The 27,935-nt window shown below is 36.9% G+C and overlaps 1 protein-coding gene across 1 annotated transcript in view; it reads right to left on the reverse strand.

Annotated features, from left to right (window-relative positions):
• DYNC2H1 (dynein cytoplasmic 2 heavy chain 1) overlaps positions 1-27,935 on the reverse strand; it is a 306,244-nt gene that overhangs the window by 33,009 nt on the left and 245,300 nt on the right. The window contains exons 90-91 of the mRNA XM_037507914.2: positions 16,224-16,340; positions 2,243-2,452 (exon numbers count right to left, since the gene is read on the reverse strand). Coding sequence (XP_037363811.1) covers positions 2,243-2,452; positions 16,224-16,340 — 327 coding nt within the window. The remainder of the gene's footprint in view (positions 1-2,242; positions 2,453-16,223; positions 16,341-27,935) is intronic.

A 27,935-nucleotide genomic window follows, 5' to 3' on the forward strand; every position in this document is an offset into this window, starting at 1 on the left:
CACTTAATGTTTCCACCCAAAATATTAGGGTAAATTAAAATGTATAACCAATACATGTGCTGGCATTACACATACTTTTAATTTTTTTAAACCCCCAAATCCATTAATTTCTACAAAATGATTATCTAAGTGCTACTTAACAAGAATAATGAAATTTACTACTGTATCTTGTAAATTTTGATTTAAACCCTATGTTCCAATATATAAAAGAAGAATAGTATTTTCTAATTTGTTTAGAAACAAAGGTATTTTAAGTATTGTGACTTTTTACAAAAAAAGGTTTTCAGCATATCATCAGAAACTGTCAAGAAATAAGAGTTACAATTCTCTGTAGGAAAATTCCTGTACCAATCATGTCAGTCACAGTAAAGAAAATGTCAAGTACTGAACTATCTCCAAAATTACATTAAATCATATCATTTAATATAGAACTTGTCACATTTAAATGTAATATAAAATTAATTTTTCATCCAGAAATAAATGGAATAGTACTAAATTCACAATTTTTGGTAAAACTCACTAGAATGTTAATGTCAAAAACTATTTTATAGATCTTGTGTTAGTAAAAATCAGCCCTGTCTCATATACAATTCACCAAATAACCTGAAATATTCCGAAAGACAGTATCTGAGGAATAATTTAAATATGCTTTTAACCCATCATAAGAATTTTTAACAAAATCATCTTCAGACAGATTATAAAAATATCAATACTTCAAAATCAGTGATATTTATGAGGTTGTATTTCTTGTTCAAAGTGTAATACAGAACATGTAATAAACTAATAAGATTGTCTACAGTCTACATAATTACAGTTCATTAACAGAGATAGTGATGTATATCCACTGGAAAAAAAATCTATTTAAATTTATTAAACAGTGCAAAGCTAAGATTCTTCTCAAGTAAAAAAAAAGATTGTCTTTTTACATATATGAGAAAGAACTGGATATTGAAATGGAATGCTAGTTGGTTCCTTCCCACCTCCTCAATATTCCTGCTTGATGATATTAGTGTTTGGAGATGGGGTGCTGATGAGGTCATTGGATCATAAGGGTGGGGTCCCTCTGTTTTGTTAGTGTCCTCATAAGAACAGACAGGAGAGAAGAACTTGCTTCTTTTCTCTCTGCCATCTGAAGACATAGCAAAAAAGACAGCCTTTAATAAATCAGGAAAAGGACCGTAACTGACATCAGATCTGCTGGCAACTTGACTTTGGATTTCCTCGTCTGCAGAACTGTGACAGAACAGTTGTTGTGTAAGGTACCCTAAGTCTATGGTAATATAAACAATCTAAGTCAGAACTTTCTTTGTTAGTAAGGAAGACATTGGATGTTCTAGGAAGGTTATGTTTTTATTCAAACAGAAGACTTTCACGTTGACTATCAGTGTTTTCTTTATTTTAAAGATAAACAGTACAAAGAAAAAAATTTATTTCTTCCTAAATCCTCTAAAGCTCTAGTGAAATCTGTGAAAGATATCAAGTTCTATAAGGTTTATAGTCTCCAAATAGCTAAAGTTAATCTATCCAAGATGCTTCATATTTTTGTTTCTACCTAACAAATCTGAAATACATAGATTTTACTATCATATAAAATGGTCCAATTATTCAGCAAGACACAGAATAATTTCCCTTTCTTCTGCTCAAAGTATCCCAATTTTCCACTGGGTAACCATTCTTCTCTTACTTAATATTTGCTACATATGGAGCTGAATCCATTCCCAGATTCTTGCCTAGACATTTGGCTGGGGTCCTAGCCCACAAGAGCTTTAGGCATTCCCTGCGCATAGACTTGGTATAGGAATAGACATAAAACACATGCCAAAACTGGTTTGGATCACAGGCATTTGCAAGAATTTTGTTTGAGTTACCAGGGAACATATATTCTTTCCTTTGTTCTTGGAGCTCAGAATAAATAAGATTAGGATGCCACACTTGTAAGGAGGAAATACCACAACATGAAATAAAAATGATGTTCATACACACTTGCACAAATAGACAGGTAGCTAGCACAAATAGAGATCCTGCTAATAATTTAAAGCTACTATGTCAAGTTGACATAATGCTAGCTACCCTTAAATCCTTCAGTTATATCAGCCAATTAATTACTATATGGCTTAAATTAATTTTCCTTGGACTTTCTTCTTTACCTCAGGAAACTATAAGATTCCCAACAAGGGTATGCATGATGGAAGAGTCACTTATATTAATCAAATAAAAATACATATTTCTAGTATTGGCTTACCTTTTGGTTCAATAAAGCACTTGCTAATTTTTGTACTTCTGAACTCAATAAGGTAGTTCCTCTGATGACTTTGCTGAGAGCAGCAAGGGACTGATGAACACTTTGTACTAAGCGAATGGCATTAAACTGTTCCAGGACGATGAATGACAATATTGGAGATCCTTGTCGATCATTAGGAGGAGACACTCTCTGATGAATTAGGTTTGAATTCTGAAAGAATAATATGTCATATTTACTGAAGCAAACACAAATCACAGATATGTTAATGGCACTTCATAAGTTATTGTTAACACTTCATAAGTTACTGTTATTGCTTCATTGTACTATCTTGTTTTGAATACTCATATTTTATAAGTGACCAGATTAATCAAGTCTGCAAATACATAGGAAATTTTGGTGTTTACTAAGATTTAAAGTGGTGTGGGGATGACATTGAGACTAGGGAGTGAGAATTGAGAATGGTAACGTTGAGAGAAGCAGCAAAGGCGGCAGACAAATACAATATTTACCACTTTAAAAGAGGCTTGGATTGAAAAAATGAGAATGGTTTTTAATTCAATTTGAAAACTACCTGTATGGGTATTAGAAAACCACAAGATCCTGTACTCAAAGCCAGTAGAGATCATATCTCAGTATTTATTTCGATACCTATAATTTATCAGAGGTTCCGGTACATGGAATTTTAGAGCTTCACAAATTCAAGAAAAACTCCAGGAATCCCAATTGTTTCCGAATAGCATATATGGTTAGGAGGAAAAAAGTTCACCTTCAATAAATAGTACTCCAGAATAGTTAAAGAACTCTCAAGATAAATCGGGGAGGTCCTATTGTCTTACCTACTACCCATTATACTAATTTCATCTTAATTTTCTCTATATATCTACTTGAAACTCTAGTTAAGTATCCCTTTACTTTCTTCTAATGTAGTCACATTCTACAAGAACAGTCTTTTTACCTGTTCAATAAATAATTTAGTATGATGATCTCAATGGGTATTATCATTAAACTAATAATTATTAGATAAATGTTAGTGACATAATATCATCCCTGAAGAAACAGTTAAGCTATAAGCTCAAATTTATGCATTTATGTATACTACACCAGTATACAATAAATAATACATATCTATTCTAAGGTCAACTAACAAAACTAACATAGCATTTGGATTTTATAATTCACATAATGCTTTTTATTAAAGACCACATTCCTGGACCTCCTTGGTGGCGCAAGGGGTTAAGGCTCAGCACTGTGAAGCTATAGGCAGCCACTGCCGCAAGAGTTTGATCCCTAGCCAGGGAGCTAACCCACATGGCACAACAGACCTCCTCTGTCTCGCCTGCTGCTGCCCTCATCAGTTTATTTCAGTAGATCCACCTGTTCTGCTCCCCATCTGTTTCTGGTGAATTCTTTCATCCTCTGCACCTCTGGCCTGCACCCAACTCTTACATGCATAAATAAATAAATCTTTAAAAAAAATTAAAAGCACATTCCTGAAGTGAAAATGATATTTAAATATTTTTTCAATCGCATAATAATCAAGATTACCAAATAAAAAGTAAAAAGCTAGTTTAATTTTCTGTAAGTTGATATGAAAAATTTCCACTGTATTTGCTATTAGAATAAAAGCACCCACCAAACATATATCATTCAAGCAAATTCCATTTATCTACTAGTTAGGAAAAACTTACATTACTGAACATTTTAAAAGGGTTCTTTAGGGGAGTATTACTTCAAACAGTATCTTAATTCAAATAGCCTTTAAGGACCTCAACCATCAGAAATTTATCAACCAGTTTGAATCTATTTATCTTCATTTGAATGTCTTCTAGACTATGTAAAAAGTAATAAATGTATCTTCCACGGTATCTATATAAGAACTATAATTGTGTATATGCCTTCAATATATTTTCCCCACAAGATTATCAACTGTGTGTTTGACAAGTGAAAATCTATATAATCATTTGAAACTTTGGGTTATAAACATAATAGGAAATCGTTTCACACACACAGTATGTAAAGCAGTATTAAAATTTGAGCAAACAAGTGTTCTGTGTTTACTTTAATAAAGGGTATTCTTTTTGCCAATAACAAACAAACAAACAATAAATAAATAAATAAATACAACAGTCTAAAGTGTTCAGTAAGTGAAAATACAAACTGGATTTCAAGACTTAATATGAAGAAAGGTTGTAAAACATCACATTACTATTTTTATACTGATCACATGCAGAATGCCTATATTTTTGATAAACTTTTAAATAAAATATATTATAAAAATTAATTTTACTCATTTCCTTCTACATATTTAAGTTACATATACAGCTTCCATTGCATTTCACACTGTATTTCTATCTCATAGTCAAGTAAGATGCTGTAAATTCAAGAAGGAAGTTCTAGGAGAAAAAGAATTTGGTTAATGAAAGGTGAAAAAAACTGAAGAAAAATATGAAGAATGTTAAGGCAAACTGCAGTGTATTAGTTGTGATAAATAAATAAGAACATAATGAGACAGAAGACAGCAAGTATATTATAATGCATAACATAATCTACCTCCTACAGGCCTTCACAAAATTTTAATAAAAAATTAATGTATAATAACTCCAACCTAAAAATAAATGCAATTTCATACATTGGAAAAAGGATAAATTATAGGGAAGATTTGTAACAATGGTAATATGTTAGATGGTTACATAATTTTAAGACAAAAATCTCAAATTAAGTATTGTTTATAAGTTGAACATAACTAAAATCAAGTACATTATAACTTTCATACACAGCATGATTTTTGGTGAAACCATAGGAGGGAGACAGTCTCATCTTTATTGAAGTGATTACAAGAAAAGCCTTGATACAAGCAGATTTTTCTCGGATATTTACTGGTAAAGCTCCTGGAGGATCTCTGTGGCACTTGTGGGGGTGGTACTGTCTGCTCTAGAGGATCTGCTCTGATTCAAGATGACCATATAGAAGGCTCTGAACCCATCTCTTGTCATAGACATACCAAGTCCACAGTATTTAGACATATGGAACAATTTCCTCTGAGGAAAAACTAAATGCTACTGGGTGACTAGGCAAACATGAGCATTGTATATGAAAGCTGTAGGAGAGGCTGGGATACAAACTGCCCAGAAAACCCACCTTCAGTATTGGATAGACTGAAAACCCAGAGATTCTGCCTGGTGAACAAATGGCTTCAACCTACTGTTAAGATCGGTCCCTGCATGAGATGACTCACCATTACTGATAAAAATTCCTGAGCTTCCCCCCTGAGGAGCAAAGGATTTAAACCTTACATCAGACATCACAACCTTTTAAAACCTGCACCTATGAACTCTCAAATATCTAACTTTGAAAATTTGAGGATTTGCCTCCTGACGCCTTTGTAACTGTAGCCATTTGAGCATCATTGCTTGGACACACACCTGCTACAGGGCAGCATGAAGCAGTGGGTCATGTCCATACTCACAGGAAAAGAGGTTCACCTGCTTATATAATACGGTCAGCTGAAAGGAAGGAATTTAATTAACACAGACTTCTAGGAGTCTTCTGGAATGCTCTCCAACTAAGAGACAGTGTACCACCTGCATGAGGCTCCCACTTGGCTCTAGACTTCAAAAGAAAACACTGGGATTTCTGGGAAGGATGGGAGATTTGGCATGCCTCTGGAGTCTCCATTTTTATGCCAGCACCCCAAGGGACACTTCTAGTTCATCTGGCTCTGAGGGTCAAGGAAACTTGTATTCCTGTGGTAGCTCATGAGTGATTTGGTGGCAGGTGCCACCAAAGGTAACTATACCTAAAGGGGGAGGAGGGGCTTCTTTATGTCCAAAATACCAGCAGTAATGTAAGTCAATGTTACCTCAACTTAAAAAAAAAAAAAAACCTATAAACAAGAAAAAATTAAAATGCCCCTCAAAACACAAAAACAGATTTGCAATATGAACAACTCAATAAATGAGATAATATAAAATAAAATAAAAGGTAACATAAAAAGCTATGAAACAGAAAAACCTAATGGAAGAATAAATCAGTAAACTGGAAGATAAAAACAGAAATGAGCCAATAGGAAAAGAGAAATAATGTGTAAAAAAAAATAAAAGAAAGAAAGAAATGAGAACTATTCATTAGGAATGGCAACAAGGATTACAAAAGGCAACATTAGGATTACATTGTAGATATCAAAAAAGGTCAAGAGAGGGAGAAGGAAACAAAAAGATGATGAAAAGAAACAGGCTTCCACTATCTGGGGAAGAACTGAATATCCCACTTCATGAAGCAAACAAGTTTATCTAACTACAGAAACTAAGACCAAGAAAAACAGCAATGAAACTACCAGGGATTGAAGATAAAAGAATAAAGGTAACTCATAAAGGTATTCTCACCAGGCCTTCATCACCATTCTCAGTATCAGGAACTCTAAGGTCAGGATAGAATGGAATGACAAAAAATATTCAAAGGGAATTCCCCAAAAGTGAATAAGTAGAAGAGCACACATTCGGTAATAACAACTGTCTCTTGCAATTTCACAGATGTTCTTTAAAAGTACTGACAGGAGGGCCTCCCTGGGTGCACAGCAGTGTGAAGCTGCCCGCAGCCTCTGCAGCGCCAGTTCAATCCCTGGCTGCAGGGCGAAGGTCCCACATGGCGTGCAGACCTCTCCTGCTGCCCGCTGCTCCCCTCAGCAGTGTACTTTGTCTGCCTGTTCTGGTCCCCACTCTGGCTCTGGTGAATTCTCTCACCCTCCGCGCTTCTCACTGTACCCAGTGCTTGTATAAATAAATAAATAAATCTTAAAAAAAAAAAAAGGTACTGACAGGATCCAGGCCACAGTAACTAAAAATACGACACTTTGCCATATTAAATATTTTGAACTGAAGGATTCTGAGAAACAAGTGGTATAGGAAGGAGTCTGACCTTTCTTTGAATCAGGTTATAAGACCCTTAGGTGAAAAACACCCTGTAGATAGTGGAAGGAAAGAAACATCCTTATCGCTGAAGATACAGGGATGTGAGAAGAATCTGAACAAGCAATTAACTCAGACTGCGCAGGTCCTATCATCTATCCTAAAACTTTCCACTCTTCATCAAATCTGGCATTAAAAATAATCAGATTTAGGGCCTCCCCGGTGGCGCAGCGGTTGAGCGCTGGGTTGCGAAGCTGCCCGCAGCCTCTGCAGTGCTGGTTCGATCCCCGGCTGCTTCCTGGCCACCAGAGGAGGGTCCCACATGGCGTGCAGACCTCTCCTGCCGCCCGCTGCTCCCCTCAGCAGTGTACTTCGGTCCTTCTGCCTGCTCTGCTCCCCACCCTCTCTCTGGTGAATTCTCTCACCCTCCCGCGCTTCTGACTGTACCCAGTGCTTGTATAAATAAATAAATAAATCTTGTGTTTGCTTCGGCAGCACATATACTAAAATAAATAAATAAATCTTAAAAAAAAAAAAATAATCAGATTTAACTACCTCTTTAGGTTTTCATTTCCTTACAAAATCTCCTGTCACATAGAACTTATATTAAGTAAATATGTATGCTTTGAGGTTACTGATCTGTATTTTTTAATAGACATGCCAATGATCAAGAAATTTAGAAGGAAAAAGCTATTTTCCTACCCATACTACAAAGTTGTATGACTTGATTTCTTGTGAAATTTCAGAGATACAAGTTGCAGATAAGAGGCCAGATCTAATGTGGGGTACAAGTAACATGGCCAATCCAAATTCAAAGGTAGAGATGGAAAATACAACGAAGTAAAAAAGGTGACAAAATTTTAGAGCAGACATCAATCTTACTCAAACTCTGGACATTGGGTTAAAGAAGTTCACTTAAATTGCAGAGGGAAGAGGAAGTTCCAACAGACACTTAAGACTCTCCACATGACCTTCACCATGATAAAGATTATTTTTATAATAGGCTTTGCTATTTTGCAATGGCAAATTATTCAAACACTCAGTTTAAGGTCTCTAAGTGAAGATATTGAAAATAATTTTATATTATTCACAGAATTGCTATATTATATAATATTTACACATATGAATATGTGGAAGTACATGTGTATGCTTTAAGAATTTTGTGGCTCAAAAATCATCATTACCTCAAAAAAAGAAAAACTTCAAAATAGCCAATGTTTTATTAAAAAAAGAAAACTGTTACAAGAAACTGGTCTTGAGAATGAGAATATTACCAAACATCAAAATAAGGAATGAACTGCTAAAGGAAATAAAAGTTCGTCATAGATGTGGGTGTTAAAGATAAACACATGCTAGTTTAAGGAGTAGTAAATCACAATATGTATGAAGAATGGAGATCAGGGTCATGACCTCACAATCAGGATTATGTACATTGTGATTATTTGAATGGCTCAGGTAGAATTGGGGAGAATGGGGTTAGGATGCCAGGGGATTTTCTTATTTTTCCTCAAGCTAGCTGTATATAAAGCTTTAGTAGTGTGATGATCTGAACAAAGATGGCAATTCTAGTTATTTGGGATGATTATTTTTAAGATTTTTTTTTTATATTCCCCAAACAATTGCACTCCCCCCTTATTTTGACCCCAATCCCTCCTCTCCCTGCCCGCCCAATAGTGTGTCTCTGGTTTATAGTTACTTGTTGATTTTGATTTTTTCTTTATTATAGTTATTCTTTTGCTATGAGTGAGACCATCCGGTATTTTTCTTTTTCTTTCTGGCTTATTTTGCTGAGCATGATCCCTTCCAGCTCCATCCATTTTGCTGCAAATTGCATGAGTTAATCTTTTTTGATTGCTGAGTAATATTCCATGGTGTATATACACATCTTCTTGATCCAGTCATCTATTTTTTGGCATTTGGGTTCTTTCCAAAGCTTAGCTATTATAAATAGTGCTGCTATAAACATAGCGTGCAGGTGCCCTTTTGAATTAATGTTTGTGTGTCCTTTGGGTAAATACCTAAGAATGGAATTGCTGGATCATATGGAAGCTCTATCTTTAGTAGGTTGAGGAATCTCCACACAGCTCTCCATAGTGATTGGAACAGTTTGCACTCCCAACAGCAGTGCAGAAGAGTTCCTTTTTCTCCACATCCTCACCAACATTTGTTGTTGCTAGTTTTTTTAATGTGTGCCTTTCTCACTGGTGTGAGATGGTATCTCATTGTAGTTTTGATTTGCATTTCCCTGATGACAAGTGATGTTGAACATTTTTTCATATGCCTGTTGGCCATTTGCATTTCCTCTTCAGAGAAGTTTCTTTTTAGCTCTTCTGCCCATTTTGTGACTGGATTATTTTCTTTGTTTTTGTTGAGTCTCATCAGCTCTTTGTAGATTTTGTGATCAGTCCTTTATCATTAGTGTTGTGTGCAAAAATGTTCTCCCAGTCGGTGGGGTTTCTCTTTGTTTTTGTTATTGTCTCTTTTGCTGTTCAGAAGCTCTTTAATTTGATGTAGTCCCAGCTGTTGATCTTTTTCTTCACTATCACTGCTTTTGGTGATGTGTCTTTAAAGATGTCTTTGAGGTGCATGCCATGCAATGTTTCGCCTATATTTCCTTCTATATATTTTATGGTTTCAGGCCTTATGTCTAGTTCTCTAATCCATTTTGAGTTGGTTTTTGTGCATGGTATGAGGTAGTAGTCAAGTTTCATTCTTTTCAGGTAGTAACCAAGTCTTCCCAGCACCACTTATTGAACAAACTTTCTTTGCTCAAGTGCATATTCTTTGCTCCTATGTCAAAGATTAGTTGACCATAAATATGTGGGTTTATTTCTGGGTTTTCTATTTGGTTCCATTGGTCCATGTGTCTGTTCTTGTTACAATACCATGCAGTTTTGATGATTATGGCTTTGTAGTAAAGTTTGAAGTCTAGGAGTGTGATGCCTCCATTCCCTTCTTTTTTTTTTCAGGAGAGCTTTGGCTATTCTGGGATTTGGTGATTCCATATGAATTTCATCAATAATTGTTCTATTTCTTTGAAGAATGACATTGAAATTTTGATTGGAATAGCATTGAATCTGTAGATTGTTTTTGGTAGGATGGCCATTTTGATAATATTCATTCTTCTGATCCATGAGCGGAGAATGTCTTTCCATCTCTTTGTGTCTACTTCTATTTCTTTTCACAGTGTTTTATAGTTTTCTTTGTATAGGCCCTTTACTTCTTTTGTTAGGTTTATTCTCAAGTATTAGATTTTTTTGTTTCAATAATAAAAGGGATGGTTTTCTTGATTTCTTCTTCTTCAGATTTATTGTTTGTGTATAGGAAGGCTACTGATTTTTGTGCATTTATTTTGTATCTTGCCACTTTACGAAGCTGATTGATTAATTAGTTTTTCTGTGGAGTTTTTGAGGTTCTCTATGTTATCATATTGTCTGCAAATAGTGATAGTTTGACTTCTTCCCTGCCTATCTGGATTCCTTGTATGTGTTTCTCTTGTTTCATTGCTCTGGCTAGGACTTCCAGTATTATGCTGAAAAGCAGTGGTGACAGTGGACATCCTTGTCTAGTTCCAGATCTTAATGGGAATGCTTTCAGCTTTTCACCATTGAGAGTGATATTGGCTTGAGCTTGTCATATATGGCCTTTATGATGTTGAGGTATGTTCCTTGTATCCCAAGAATTTCAAGGGCCTTTACCATAAATGGGTGTTATACTTTCTCAAATGCTTTCTCAGCATCTATTGATATTATCATGTGGTTTTTATATCTCTTTTTGTTGACGTGTTGGATTACATTGATTGATTTTCAGATGTTGAACCATCCTTGTGTCCCTGGAATAAATCCTACTTGGTCGTGGTGCATTATCTTAAGGATGCATTGTTGGATTCTGTTGGCAAAGTTTGTTGAGGATTTTTGTATCAGTGTTCATGTGGGAGATTGGCCTGTAATTTTCTTTTCTTGTGCTGTCTTTGTTGGTTTTGGTATTAGTGTAATGTTGGCTTCGTAGAACGTATTTGGTAGTATTCCTTCTTTTTCAATTTTTTGAAAGAATTTGTGTAGGATAGGCAGTAATTCACTGCTGAACGTTTGGTAGAATTCATTTGTGAAGCCATCTGGGCCTGGGCTTTTGTTTTTTGGGTGTGCATTGATTACTGCCTCAATTTCACTGCTTATAATTGGTTTATTTAGTTGTTCTATTTCTTCTTTGTCCCGCTTTGGATGATCATATCATTTTAGGAATTTGCACATCTCTTCTAAGTTGTTGAATTTGTTTGCATGTAAGTGTTCATAGTAATCTCATTATTCTTTTGATTTCTACTGAGTCTGTTGTGATTTCTCCTCTTTCATTTATAATCCTATTAATATGTGTTTTTCTCCCATTTTTTCTTTGTGAGCCTGGCTAGAGGTTTGTCTATTTTGTTTATTTTTTCAAAAAACCAACTTTCGGTTTCATTGATCTTTTGGATTTTTTTTTAATTTCCAATTCATTTATTTCTGCTCTGATTTTTATTATTTCCTTTTTTCTACTGGCTTTAGGTTTTTTTTTGTTGTTGTTGTTCTTTTTCTAGCTCTTTGAGATGTGAGATTAGGTTGTTTGAGTTCTTTCTTGTTTGTTGATGTGAGTCTGTACTGCTATATATTTTCCTCTTATTACTGCTTTTGCTGTGTCCCATACATTCTGGAAAGTGGGGTCCTCCTTGTTGTTTAACTCAAAGTATTTTTTTTTTAATTTATTCTTTGATCTCCTCATTAGTCCAGTGGCCTTCTAGTAGTGAGGATTTCAATCTCCATGAAGTGCGAGGGTACCTTGTTTTCTTTTCATGATTTATTTCTAGCTTGATGCCTTTATGATCAGAGAAGAGAGTTGGAATGATTTTGATCTTCATGTATCTGTTGATGTTTGTCTTGTGGCCCAGTAGGTAATCAATTCTGGAGAATGATCCATTCACACTTGAGAAAAATGTGTACTCGGGATATATTTGGGTGCAGTGATCTATAGATGTCTGTTAAGTCCATGAGTTCTATGTCTTTATTTAGGGCTCTAGTGTCTTTGTTTATTTTTTTGTCTCATTAACCTATCCATTGGTGAGAGTTGGGTATTGAAGTCTCCCACTATATATGTATTTTCTTTAATGTCTGTTTTCAGAGCTGATAATAATTGTCTAATATATTTTGGTGCCCTTCACTTGGTGAGTATATGTTGATGAGTGTTATATCTTCCTGATGTATTGTCCCCTTGATCATAATATAGTGTCCGCCTATGTCTCTTTTTACCTTTTTTTTTTTTTTTTAAGATTTATTTATTTATACAAGCACTGGGTACAGTCAGAAGCGCGGGAGGGTGAGAGAATTCACCAGATCCAGAGCTGGGAGCAGAGCAGGCAGAAGGACCCCAGTACACTGCTGAGGGGAGCAGAGGGCTAGACAAGAGAGGTCTGTCGAGCTATGTGGGACTCTTGCCAGGTGGCCGGGGATCAAACCTGCGCTGCAGAGGCTGCAGGCAGCTTCGCAACCCAGCGCTCATCCGCTGCGCCACCGGGGAGGCCCTCTTTTTACCTTTTTTAATTTGAAGTCTATTTCATCTGATATAAGTATGGCTGTTTCTGCCTTCTTTTTTGGTCCAATTGCTTGTAGGAATGTTTTCCAACCTTTTACTTTGAGTCTATGTTTATCTTTTGTGGTTAAATGTTTTTCCTGGAGACAGCAGGAGGTTGGATTTTGTTTTTTAATCCAGTCTGCTACTCTGTGTCTTTTTGATGAGTTTGATTCATTTACATTTAGAGTAAATATTAATATGTTGGCATCTGTATTTGCCATTTTGTTTGTCTTTTTTTGTGATTTTATTCCTTGTTTTATTCTGTTCTTCTTGTTCATTCCTCTGTTGGTTTTGGCTTTAGGACTTCTTGTAGAATTTTTTGGAGTGGGGGTTTAGCTGTAATGAACTTCTGGAGTTTCAGTTTGTCTGAGAAGGTCCATAATTTTTCTTCGTAGAGGAAGGAGAGCTTTGCAGGGTAAAGTATTCTTGGTTGGCATTTGCTGTCTTGCAGTTTGCTGAATATGTTACTCCATTCTCTTCTTGCCCGTAATGTTTCTTCGGAGAAGTCTGAAGTTAACCTGATTGTTTTTCTCTTATAAATTATCTGTTTCGTCCCCCTTGCCAGTTTCATTATTTTTTCCTTCTCTTGGATTCTTGCAAGCTTTACTATTAGGTGTCTTGCTGTAGTTTTCTTTTCATTGTGGTAATTGAGAGTTCTTCTTGCTTCTTGTATGTCTATATTCTTCTCCTTTTCCATGCTTGGGAAGTTTTCTTCAATTATTTCCTTGAATAATTTCTCAGGTCCTTTGTCTCTCTCCTCACCTTCCGGAATGCCTATAACTCTTACATTTCCTCTCTTCATGGAGTCTCATAATTGTCTAAGAGTCTCCTCATACTGCTTCATTTGCATTTCTCCCTCCTTTTCTGTTTTGGCTCTTTTTATTTCTGTATCTTCGATAGTACTGATCCATTCTTCCATTTCATCGATTCTGTTTTCATTGCTTTTCCCAGAGTTCTTTATCTTCTCTAGTAATCTTTCAATCTCCTGAGTTTCTTTCTTTCCTTTCTTAAGGTCTCAATTTCATTCTTCAGTTCAGTGATTATTTGTCTCAAATCATTTTTTTCCCTTTTTGTTTTCTTTCTGCTTTTGAATCATGATGATCATTAATTTTCTATCTGATAGGCCGAGAAGTTCTTCTATGTCATTGTTGAGCTCTGGTGACTCTACTTCTTTTTGTGGTATGTCCTCCTGCCGGCTTACTTGGTTATTTATATTTTTTCTTCTCCCTGTTGTTTGCTTTCTGATTAGTTCTATGCATTGGGACGTTGTGCCACTGGTGTTAGTGGGCATCTCTATGGAGTGCTCTTTTAGGGGTGTCAGAAACTGTTTACGAGACTGAGACCAGCACTGGTAGGCCAAAACTCCACCAGGGTGTTTATGCTGTGTTGCTGGGCACTGTCCCTGACAGTTCCCTCCCTCTGTATTTACTCAGTTCTGACAGGGAATCAGCTAATTGGTGATTTTGTTCTGGTCATGAGGTGGTGCCAGAGACCTGTACTTGCTGACCTGTGCTTTTTCCCAGTGGTTTTCTGAGAAATGGGGGAGGGCGGAGTGGAGCACCTCAACACAGGGGCTTTTATTCAAGCTGGATGCTGTGTCTGCCCCTTGTTCACCTGGTGCTGTGCCCACAGATGTATGGATCCTGCACCCTGAATTCTGCACTCTAGGTCTCAGTTCCAGGGCTATCAGATCCAAAACGCTGGCTGTCACCCTATGCAGTGCCCGCTGCTATGGCGCGTCCCACACCCTGGATCCTGTGTCTGGCTCTCAGTTCCAGGATGGGGTCTTGCTCCTTGCCTTCTTTCCCTCTTTACCCCTATTTGTGTGGCCCACCCTATCTCAGAGCCTGAGGGTGTTTTGGGGATCCCTGGTTTCCAATTTTAGTGATTTTTTTTTTGGTCGCTAGATGGCACCAGAGATCTTTCCTAGTGTCCTTCCCGAACTGTTTTTTTTTTTTTTTTCTGTGGGTCCGGGGCAACAGAGTGGTAGTGGCGTGGGGGTGCTGTGTCTGTCCTGTGTCCCACCTTCGTGGGGATCCAACGTCCAGAATTTCGTGCCCCGGGTCTCAGTTCCAGAGCCCTCAGCTCCAGGACATGGGCTGTAGCCCAGTTCAGTGTCTGCAGAAATGGCGCCTTTTGCACCCAGCTCCTATGTCCGGATGCCTGGTTTCTGATTACTCAGTGGGTGACATTCACCTCAAGGAGTGCTCCCTCCCTCGCGTGCGTCACCCTGCTAGCCTAGGTTGCAGGTGCAGGGACCTGGGCCGCCATGATCCTCAATCTGTGTAAGCTTCCAGGCTGGCCTTGGGCTATTTGTAGGTCTCCATGGAGTTCTCATCTTCCTCTAATGGCGCTCAGAGCCGCGGCAATTTCTGCCCAGTTCACAGTTCCAGTTCACAGGGTGCGATGTCTGAAATAGTTCCTTTCCACTCACAGTCTCACTTGATGCGTAGTTTGTTCTTGTTGGTTGTTTAAGTTTTTTGTTGCTGTTGTTGTTTTTTCCTCGTTTCTGTTGGTGGGAGAGTGCCGACTTTGTGGTTGGGGGAGGGTAGCAGGGTTCTGAGCTTTCCTCCCTTCTAGTCCTCTTGTATGGCAACTTTCTTCTTTGGGCAGTTTGCCAGAGTTGCCTATTTATCTTCCGTGTCCCAGTTCTCGCAGGGACCTGCTGCTTTTCCTCCCTATTAACTTTTTTTTATGGTAGGTCTTACTCGCAGCGTTTCCCCGCTGCCATGTTGATCTCTCTCTCATTTGGGATGATTTTTATTGAGAGTTCTGACACTTGTTGAAACTAAGGCATGATAGTTCAAAAATTACAATAAAATACTAAGGTTTGAGGATTTTGAAATTTTGAGTGTTTTAACCTTTTTTATAGGTTAAATAAACCTTATTTCATTTCCCTTCTTGAAAAGGGCCAGAATTGTTATGTAGATATTTGTATAGTATTACTAAGCATATGAATTGAAAAGGTATATATATATATATATATATATATATATATATATATATATAGCAGAGAACAAACCCATATTCAGTAGGAATAGGAATCATGTATTAGCTTTGCCTAGTGAACAAGCATCTAATTACTGTAATCTGTAATATTACAATTTTACCATGTAAAGACAAGTTAACTCCAGTTGATGACTGTTTTTTGTCAGCACTCTGATTCCTTTAAAATATTACACCTCTAATAGCAGTCATTGATTTTACAGAAAGACTAAAGAAAAAGTGAAGAGTGAATAAAATGTATAGCAGGTATAGAAGATGACAAGACACATGACCCAGGAGAGAGGACAAATTACCTGTGGCACTTCTGCTTGGGCTGATCTACTTGTATTTACTATTATTTTCTCCATGTTTTCCCAGTATATTTAAGAGCAGAATAATAAAAATAAGTACCAATGTGGACAATTCTGGCATAAAATTTGAAAGAAGAATAGGGAGAAGAATGGGTATAAAATAGGAATATTTGCACTACCAACCTGGTTTAGTTTCTTCCACAAATTGAGGACAGGGGAAAGTTCATTAGACCAAATTTCTCTATCAAATTTGCAACCAGCTGTTACTGATCTGCCCAAGATCCTCAACTGTGAAATAACCTGAGTGAAGAAAAGAGAATGACTTCAAACAGAGAAATAGCATAGTACAAAAATAGCCATATTTTTTCATAAAAATAAAGACCAGATCTATTATAAATAGGTCTTAATCCACTTGCTGTATACAACTGGCTTAATATTTCACTGATTCATTTAAGCAATTAAACAAAAGAACTTAAAATTGAGAGAAACCATAAAAAAAATTATCTGTTGTAATGCCTAATTAGAAAAGCTGCTTTTCAGCCAAAAAGGTCTAATTATCCATTATTAATAGCCTCTCAATGTCTGTACTTGCTCATTTTGAAAACACAAAATAATTTTACCGTTTGATTTAAATTTCATAATTTAAAATGCTCACAAATTAAATCTTTTGAAAAGGTTAAATGGTGGGAGAGAGAACAAGTAACAACAAACTATAAAACAGTAAAATTACAACTAAGTAATTATTGGTTGGCAAATACTATCATATAGCTAGGTTTTTAAGCTCTGTATTAAAGCTGTCATCTCATCTTAAGTTGTCAACCCTCGGGACTCTAAGAAAGCATATATCAATTACTTGAAATGAGGCAAGGTAAATAATTATTCCCCATTTAGAAATTTCACTTCTAAACCTACTTGTTATCACCTTCATTATCATTATTCTCATCAAAAATAATTCACTGGCCCTTTCTTTTGTGAAACACTGTAAAGACTTCCTTTTCAATAATTATTTGCTATGAATGAGCTAGAGTATTACTATGTATTTTAAATTTTGTATTACAGATATTGGGGTACGTGTATAAACAAAATATTAAAACTGCTATCTCACTGCTTGTCTGACATAAACAAAAAACCAAGCATATGTTTTTTCCTAAGCTAGTATTTTAAACATCAACATTTGCAGCATGTTGACTACTTTTCTGTTATACTTCTTGAGAGATGTAATGTTTTTCTCCTTTTAACAGATTGGGCTATGTGTCATAATTTGTATGGTCCCTGTATTACTGTAGTAAAGTTTGTCATAAAATAAGGGCCATAAATCTTTCAGAATGAATACACTACTTAATTGCTAAACATCCACAATCATGCTGTTAAACTCAAGTTACTTCCAGAGCTTTTGATTGATTCTCTCATCTTGAAAAAATTGTAGTGATTCAGTGTTTCATTTTCTTTGTTTTTCTGTTAAATTATTTTCATTTGTTCTAGCTGAACCCTAAAACAGCACCTAATTTATCAGTTTTGCTAGACCACAAAACATCACTAGTTTGTAGTCAGAAGAAGTGTTATTTTAACTCCAGTAACATTTGCTATCACTTATTTGTGTTTTAAATTTGTCAAACATGACAGAAAACAAATAAGAATGCAAATGAAAAAAAGTTCAAATATTTTTTATACATGATGTTAAAACTATTGTAAGAATAGAATGTCTACCAGCCCAAAAGGACATATTTTCTCTTGTAGAAAAACAACATGTGAAGCTTGCTTTTTAAAATAACACTATGATATATTATAACTTTTAATGAACAAAGTAATAAAAAGGGGAATTCAAATATGTAAGCATAATATTTTTATTTTTAAAAATTTTTTTAAAAGATTTATTTATTTATGTATACAAGAGCTGGGGTACAGGCCAGAGGGGTGTGTGTGTTAGGGGGGAGTGTGAGAGGATTCACCAGAGACAGAGTGGGGTACAGAACAGGAATACTGACTGAAATACACTACTGAGGGGAGCAGTGGGTGAGTCAGGAGAGGTCTGCTGCGCCATGTGGGTCACCTTCCTGGCCGGGAAGATCAAACTTGTGTTGCACTGGCTGTGGATAGCTTCATAGGTTGTGTCTTAATCCTTTGTGCCACTAGGGAGGCCCCATAATATTTTTTTTTAAAGAGCATTTTTTTAAAGAGTGTAACACTGTAATTTTTAACAATGGACGGACCATGTTTTGTTTTTACAAACTCAATCTTTTACAAAGGATAGATAAAAAGTGTCTTTCATTATTCATGTTTTTAATCAATTGAAAACTTTTTTTTGCAGTAATATTGCTTTAAAATGGTCCAAAAGGGAATGAAATTTACCACTAGCACATTTACATCCATGTTCTATCCATAATAAACACTTGCATAGGCAACTATGGTATGCTTTGGAGAATCTATATGATTGCAGGGAAACTTTAGAAGATGATGTCACTCTTATTCCACCTGTCCTCATTCCCAGAACATTGAGTGATAATTTCAGGAATACCCTTTGCTTCTCCTAAGCAATAATGTGTATTCATTTTAAGATACTAGATCTTAAACAAATTATATTCCCCTTTTACTTTTGGATATTTTGAAGTACACAAAGGAATTGTTTTTATAACAATATCAGTATCATAGAACTTTAGAGGATGACTTTTTTTTTTAATCCGCTTATGCCATGAACTGATTGTATAGTTTCATTTATTTTTCTATATTAATGTTCTCTTTGATTGATTTCCTCAACTATTGAATTATCCTAATAGTACCACTTCTATTTTTATAAGTCACTTCCAGTAAATTGTTCTTGGAATGAGAAGGAATATAGATTTTAAAGATAAACACTAAAGGGAGGTCATTAGGCAAGAAAAAGAAATAAAGACATTAGGACTAGAAAGGAAAAAGTAAAATGGTCACTATTTGTAGATGACAAGATTTTCTATGTAGAGAATTCTAAAGACTACTGAAAAAAAAAAAAACTATTTGATCTAATTAATGGTCATTAAATTTTTAGGATATAAAAATTAAACATAAAATTAAACATACAATTAGGAGCATTTCTATACAAAAACAAGATAGTTTCTGAAAAGACTCAACAACAACAAAGAAAATAACCCAGTCAAAAAATGGGCAGAAGAGCTAAAAAGAAACTTCTCTGAAGAGGAAATGCAAGTGGCCAACAGGCATATGAAAAAAAGTTCAACATCACTTGTCATCAGGGAAATGCAAATCAAAACTACCATGAGATACCATCTCACACCAGTGAAAATGGCACATATTAAAAAAACTAGCAACAACAAATGTTGGCGAGGGTGTGGAGAAAAAGGAACTCTTCTGCACTGTTGGTGGGAGTGCAAACTGGTCCAACCACTATGGAGAGCTGTGTGGAGATTTCTGGACCTACTAAACATAGAGCTTCCATATGATCCAGCAATTCCACTCCTAGGTATTTACCCAAAGGTCACAGAAACATCCATTCCAAAGAGCACCTGCATCACTATAGCAGCACTATTTACAATAGCTAAGCTTTGGAAACAAACCAAATGCCCAAAAATAGATGACTGGATCAAGAAGATGTGGTACATATATACCATGGAATATTACTCAGTATTCAAAAAGATAAACACATGCAATTTGCAGCAACATGGATGGCTCTGGAAGGGATCATGCTCAGCAAAATAAGCCAGAAAGAAAAAGAAAAATACCAGATGGTCTCACTCATAGCAGGAATCTAGAAAAGTTAAATAAGGGACCAGGAAAATGAATAACTATAAGAAAGTGAAAATCAAAATCAACAAAAAACTATGAACCAGAGACACTCTATGGGGGGTAGGGGGCGGGAGGGGAGGGATTGGTGTCAAAATAAGGGGGTTGCAATTGTATGGGTAATATAAAAATAAAATTTATTATTAAAAAAAATTAATCCACTAAAAAAAAATCACTATGTAGGTTAAAAAATAAAATAGGCTTATACTGTCTTGCAATCATTTTGCCATTGTCTTAAATGACCAGTATTCAAACTCAGATTTGCTGAGAGCTAAAATTCAGGTGTTACCGCACTACATATACAAGTACTTAGGCATTACCTCTTTTGGCTGGTGGTGCAATTGACAAATTTTAGCTAATAAATATGTTCCTGAAATATAAGTTACTATGTTCAGATAGGAAGGTATCTGAGACAAAGAGCATCTTAAGCTTATTATAATAACTGACAAAAAACAAATTGAATCAGGGTAACTACAGTTGCTGAGAATAAGTAACCACAGCTGGTGAGGGCACAGAAGCCACTTAATGCAATGCTGCTAAAATTACTGCACTAGCAATTAATTCTCAAATCTCTGGCAACAGAAAAAACATCATTACATATTAAAAATAAATATAATACATTTTGCTATGACCTCCCAACAACAACAACAACAAAATTTAGGAACAAGGAGGTTTCGATGATGAATTCTACTGAACACTCAAAAAAGAATCAATATGAAATTATTTGTGTCGATTTAAAAATTATGAAGTTCTGAAACTTTACAGCATGTTTTAGGTAAAAAAATGAGGATACAGTCATAAAACTGAGATCACAGTGAAATGCTATCAATCTGATTGGCAATAGGAGGATGTAAAAAATTACAAAGCATTGAGGGAAAATAATGCAGATATTACCACTGCTGATGAGAGCATAAATTAGTCCAACCACTAAAAACAAGTTGACATAATTCTATTCCTAACATATATCCCAGAAAAACTCTCACAAAGATATACCTAAGTAATGTTCACAGTAGCATTGTTCATAATAGCCCAAAAAAGATAAAAAATTGTTATTATACAGCAATAATAATGAAACTATAGCAAAACTATAGCAAGCAAACTATAGGAGGCAGACTTCTCCTGACTTGCCCGCTCAGTCTGCCTGTTCTGTATCCCACTCTGTCTCTGGTGAATCCTCTCACTCCCTGCATCTCTGGCTTGTACCCCAGCTCTTGTATTCATAAATAAATAAATATTTTAAAAAATTCATACTTCAAAATTGTTGAGTGTAAAGTTGTTAATGAGATAGTCAATAATAGGATTTTTTTTTACCTTATAGTCATGGAACCAAATAAATTCTGAACAAAGAAAACTTTTTGACGTTGGTTTAAATAGAAGGACAAAACTGGCAGTTACCAAATTCAGGAAATTCCAAACATTTAAAAAACTCATTTGAGAAAAATATTTATTAAAGATCTGAATTCTTGCAGATTTCTATGGAGGAATTTAGTAATTCAAGAAACCTGGGCTATTGTGCTAATGTATGACAACAGGAACTCAATACCTCCCTAAATAAAGTTTTAAATTGAGTATTTCTAAGTTCTACTCATGCAGTAGAATATCTCAGTGTCTGCGAGTTTGTTTTTTTAATTCCAGGCTTATACTGAGTGAGAAATGTGACTGTTTTGACATATTTTTTTAGAATATGATATGCTGATTTCATGGTATTTAGAATACCAAAATCTCTGTACTGTCTATCATTCTAGTACAGATGTTTTCAAAATTGAGTGTGCTTAAGAATTACCCAAAAGTGCATATTGTAAAGTGCAAATTGTAAAGAATTACCCAAAATTACACTTCACAATTGGTATGAGTTTGCTATTCTACCTTTTTCAAAGCAAACTTCGTAGATATTCTCCAGTAGTGGCCAATAGTTTACCCTAAGATATTTTCTAGGGTTTTATATAGCTGGAAAGACAATTATGACAGTTTGATGATTATTTTAAATAATTTATATCTGATATAGATAATGAGCTGTTAAGTTGAAAAGAGGGTAAAAAAAAAAAAGAACTTGTAAAGCTATACTCTGCTGCATTTACTAAGATGGAGACAAATCTAAGAAAGAGGAATAAGGGTTTCAATACCTACTGCCAAAAGTTTGAATGCAGTCATTCCTTAAAGAACTGCAATATTCAAACAGAATGAGGGTGTTATTTGTGCAGATGCATGTGTATGATTATTGAACACAACAGCTTTCAAAATAACCAAGTACATGACACTGTTATTTCTTTAACTGATTTTGTCAAGTTTCACCAATATGGTTAAAGCTTCAAGTTTTTTATTGATTCTATATTGTTAATATCCAAATTCTGGTTAGAATTTCAAATCCCCAAGGCAGATCAACATGGCGGCGAGGAAACGCTATGAATAAGATCTCCCATTAAAAAAAGTTAATAGGGAGGAAAAGCGGCAGGTCCCAGTGAGAACTGGGACACGGAAGATAAATGGATGACTCCAGCAAACCACCTGAAGAAGAAAGTTGCCATAAAAGAGGACTAGAAGGGAGGAAAGCACAGAACCCTGCTACCCTCCCCCACCCACAAAGTCGGCACTCTCCGACCAACAGGAAGGAGGAAAAAACAAAAAAACTAAAACAACCAACAAGAACAAACTACGCATCAAGCGGGACTGAGAGTGGAAAGGAATTATTTCAGCCACCACACCCCGTGAACTGGAGCTGTGGAGAACCCTGCAGGATTCGCCCCAGAGGTGAGCGAATGGCTCCAGGCGCCATTAGAGAAAAACAAAGACTCCAGCCCCAGGCCAGCCTGTAAGCTTGTGCGGAAAAGCAGCGAGCTTGAAAAGGATATACGGATTGCGGCTGCCCAGGTCCCCGCGCCTGCGACCTAGGCTTGCGGGGAGACGCGCGGGGGCCCTCACTGAGGTGAATGTCCCTCCCAGAGTAATCAGAAACCAGGAGCCCAGTGCAAAAGGCGCCATTTCTGCGGACACTGAACTGGGCTACAGCCCGCGTCCTGGACCTGAGGGCTTTGGAACTGAGATCCGGGGCACGAAATTCGGGGCGTGGGTTCTCCACGACGGTGGGGCACAAGGCAGACACAGCACCCCCAAGCCATTGAGGCTTTCCCCACCACTCCCACTCTATTCCCCTGTCCCACGGGCTAAAAAAAAAAAAAACAGCTCCCCAAGGACACTAGGAGAGATCTCTGGCGCCACCTAGCGGCCAGAAAAAAAATCACCAACACCCCATAAAATAGGGACTTTTCTTCAGTAAAGACTGCTTGAAACCAGCAGAAGGCTCACGGAGGAGCCAGTGGTGAGCTGGGAAGTTCACCCACGCCAGGCCCCTTCTGACCAGCAGTCCGAGCCCAGAGGGGGAGCGGACACCCATGGCCGGGACAGACCAGGCACGCAGGGGAGTGTGTACCCGCATCGCCTTTTTAGAACAGGGACCTTTCTTCAATAAAGACTGCTTGAAACTGGCAGAAGGCTCCCAGAGGAGTCAGAGGTGAGCTGGGAAGTTTGCCCACGCCAGGCCCCTTCTGGCCAGCAGCCCAAACCCAGAGGGGCAGTGGGCACCCAAGGCCGGGAAGACCAGGCACGCAGGGGAGTACGTACCCACATCGCCTTTTTAGAACAGGGACCTCTCTTCAATAAAGACTGCTTGAAACTGGAAGAAGGCTCCCGGAGGAGCCAGAGGTGAGCTGGGGAGTTTGCCCACGCCAGGCCCCTTCTGGCCAGCAGCCCAAGCCCAGAGAGGGAGTGGGCACCGACAGCAGGGGCAGATCCAGCATGCAGGAGAGTGTGCCTGTCTCTGAATCCCATGTTAGAATAGGGACCTTTCTTCAATAAAGACTGCTTGAAACTGGCAGAAGGCTCCCAGAGGAGCCAGAGGTGAGCTGGGAAGTTTGCCCATGCCAGGCCCCTTCAGGTCAGCAGTCCAAACCCATGGGGGAGCAGGCACCCATGACCGGGGCAGACCGGGTGCGCGGAAGAGTATGCCTGTCTCCAAAGCGCCATTTTAGAACATGGACCTTTCTTCAATAAAGAATGCTTGAATCTGTCAGAAGGCTCCCCCTGGAGCCAGAGGGAGAAGGTTCCCTGCACAGTCAGAAGTGAGCTGAAGGCCCCCACAAGCCTTGTCCCACCTGGCAGGAAGTCGGAGCCCAGAGGAGGATCCAGAGATTTGGAACCCAGAGTGCAATCCAGCTGCCCCACCTGCAGGGAAGTCTGTGGAACTTCAAGACGCACATTTGTAACTAAACACAGAAGGAGGAGAGATTCTGTGACAGTGACCATTAACATACTCAAAGTACAACTGCCTCACTAGACTTCTGGCATAACAGTTTTTGACTTGTTTGGATTGCCAGTTTCTGAAACTCCCGAAAGAACACACCAAAAAGATGCCAGCCAGCACCAGCGGCACAGTGTCCCAATGCATAAAGCAAATTAGAAGACAGACAGCAGGGAAAGGAAAAACTACAAGCAAAGTAGCAACACCAGAAAAAAGACACACCACAAAAAAAAAAAAAAAAAAAAAAAAAAAAAAAAAAATCACCCTCCAGAAAAAGAATTTAAAATTGCTGTGATGGAAAAACTGATAAATTGAAATGGTAATCAAAACCTCCCCAAAAACAAAAGCCCAGGACCTGATGGAATTACAAATGAATTCTACCAAACATTCAGAAATGAATTAGTGCCTATCCTTTATAAACTCTTCCAAAAAATTGAGAAGGAAGGGATAATACCAAACACATTCAATGAAGCCAACATTACACTTATACCAAAACAGAACAAGGACAACACACAAAAAAGAAAACTACAGCCCAATCTCCCTAATGAACACTGATGCAAAAATCCTCAATAAAATTTTAGCTATCAGAATCCAACAATGTATCCATAAGATAATTCACCACGACCAAGTAGGATTCATTCCAGGAACAAAAGGATGGTTCAACATCTGAAAATCAATCAACGTTATCCTACACATCAACAAAAAGAAATATAAAAACCATGATAATATCAATAGATGCCGAGAAAGCTTTTGACAAAGTGCAACACCCACTAATGATAAAAGCCCTTGAAATTCTTGGGATACAAGGAACATACCTCAACATCATCAAGGCCATATATGACAAGCCAACAGCCAGTATCATTCTCAATGGCGAAAACCTGAAAGCATTCCCATTAAGATCTAGGACAAGACAAGGATGACCACTTTCACCATTGCTTTTCAATATAATACTCGAAGTCCTAGCCAGAGCAATAAGACAAGAGAAAGACATACAAAGAATCCAAATAGGAAAAGAAGAAGTCAAACTATCACTATTTGCAGATGAAATGATAATATACATAGAGAAACCCAAAAACTACACAGAAAAACTAATTCAACTCATCAATCAGTTCAGTAAAGTGGCAGGATACAAAATCAACACGCAAAAATCAGTAGCCTTCCTATACACCAACAATAAATCTGAAGAAGAAGAAATAAAAAAAATCACTTTTCTATCGAAACAAAAAAAATCAAATCCTTGCGAATAAATCTAACAAAAGAGGTAAAGGACCTATACAAAGAAAACTATAAAACACTGTAAAAAGAAATAGAAGAAAACACAAAGAAATGGAAAGACATCCCCTGCTCATGGATTGGAAGAACAAACATTATTAAAATGGCCATGCTACCAAAAGCAATATACAGATTCAATGCTATTCCAATCAAAATTTCAATGTCATTCTTCAAAGAAATAGAAAAATTATTGATGAAATTCATATGGAACCACAAAAAACCCCGAATAGCCAAAGCTCTCCTGAAAAAAAAAAAGGAGGGAATGCAGGCATCACACTCCCAGACTTCAAACTTTACTACAAAGCCATAATCATCAAAACTGCATGGTATTGGAAAAAGAACAGACACACAGACCAATGGAATCGAATAGAAAATCCAGAAATAAACCCAAAGATTTATGGTCAAGTAATCTTTGACAAAGGAACAAAGAATACGCATTGGAGCAAAGAAAGTTTGTTCAATAAATGGTGCTGGGAAAACTGGGTCGCTACATGCAAAAGAATGAAGCTTGACTACTACCTGACACCATGCACAAAAACCAACACAAAATGGATTAAAGAACTAGACATAAGGCCTGAAACCTTAAAATACATAGAAGGAAATATAGGCGAAAGACTACATGATATGCATATCAAAGACATATTTACAGACACATCACCCAAAGCAGTGAGAGTGAAGGCAAAGATCAACAGCTGGGACTACATCAATTTAAAGAGCTTCTGCACAGCAAAAGAGACAATAACAAAAACAAAGAGAAACACCACCAATTGGAGAAAATTTTTGCACACAACATTAATGATAAAGGACTGATCACAAAAATCTGCGAAGAGCTGATGAGACTCAACAACAACAAAGAAAATAATCCAGTCAAAAAATGGGCAGAAGAGCTATAAAGAAATTTCTCTGAAGAGGAAATGCAAATGACCAACAGACATATGAAAAAATGTTCAACATCACTTGTAATCAGGGAAATGCAAATCAAAACTACAATGAGATACCATTTCACACCAGTGAGAATGGCACATATTAAAAATCTAGCAACAACAAATGTTGGCGAGGGTGTGGAGAAAAAGGAACTCTCCTGCACTGTTGGTGGGAGTGCAAACTTGTCCAAAAACTATGGAGAGCTGTGTGGAGATTTCTTGAACTACTAAACATAGAGCTTCCATATGATCCAGCAATTCCACTCCTAGGTATTTACCCAAAGGTCACAGAAACATCAATTCCAAAGAGCACCTGCACCCCTATGTTTATAGCAGCACTGTTTACAATAGCTAAGCTTTGGAAACAAACCAAATGCCCAAAAATAAATGACTGGATCAAGAAGATGTGGTACATATACACCATGGAATATTTCTCAGCATTGAAAAAAGATAAACACATGCAATTTGCAGCAACATGGATGGTGCTGGAAGGGATCATGCTCAGCGAAATAAGCCAGAAAGAAAGAAAAATACCGTATGGTCTCACTCATAGCAGGAATCTAGAAAACTTAAATAAGGGACCAGGAAAAAGAATAATTATAAGAAAGAAAATATCAAAATTGACAAACAACTATGAATCAGAGACACTCTATGGTGGGTGGGGGGCGGGGAAAGGAAGGCTTGGGGTCAAAATAAGGGGGTTGTAATTGTATGGGGAATATAAAAAATAAAATTTAAATTAAAAAAAAATTTCAAATCCCTGTACTTACAAGTATTATGAGCTTTCTTTATTCTTCATAGGATCAGAGTTACTTGTTTTACAACTATAATTTGCTTTTATGCCATTACTTTATAATTCATAAAGTTTACCAACAATTCTAGCAACTCTCTGATATCTACTAGCATCTCAACCAGCCCAAGTATTACCTTTAAAATATAATTCTTGCTAGAACGCTTGATATCAAAGATTAATGAAGAACTCATATACCTCTAAAAAACAAAACAAAAAATCCAATTAAAAAAATGGGCAGAAGAACCAAATAGGCACTATGCCAAAGAAGCTATTTATATGACAACAGGCATGTGAAAAAAAAAATTCATCATCACTTAGCCTCGGAGAAATGCAAAACCACAATGAGATACTATGGCATACCTATGAGAATGGCCCATATCAAAAGGGCCAGAAACAACAATGCTGGAAAGGATGTGAAGAAAAAAGAACCCTTTCTACACTGTTGGTGGGAATATAAACTGGTCTAACCCCTATGCAAAACAGAGTGGAGGTTTCTCAAAAGACTTCAAATGGATCCACCATATGACCCAGCAATCACACAACACTAATTCAAAAGGACACCTGTACGTCCCTGTTCACTGTATCACTGTTTATAATAGCAAGGAAAAGAGAGGAGACACACACACACACACACACACACACACACACAAATGAATGAATTATGAAGATGTTGTGGATATAATACACACACATACAATGGAATACTACTCAGCAATCAAACAAGATAAACTCATGTCATTTGCAGCAACATGGATGGAATTGGAAGAGATAATTTTAAGTGAAGTAAGTCAGAAGGAGACGAATACTGAATGCTGTCACTATTAAGTGGAAAATAGGAG

Source organism: Talpa occidentalis, unplaced genomic scaffold (assembly GCF_014898055.3).
Source record: "Talpa occidentalis isolate TD23 unplaced genomic scaffold, MPIMG_talOcc4v2.1 talOcc4.12, whole genome shotgun sequence".
In the NCBI taxonomy this organism is placed as follows: Eukaryota; Metazoa; Chordata; class Mammalia; order Eulipotyphla; family Talpidae; genus Talpa; species Talpa occidentalis.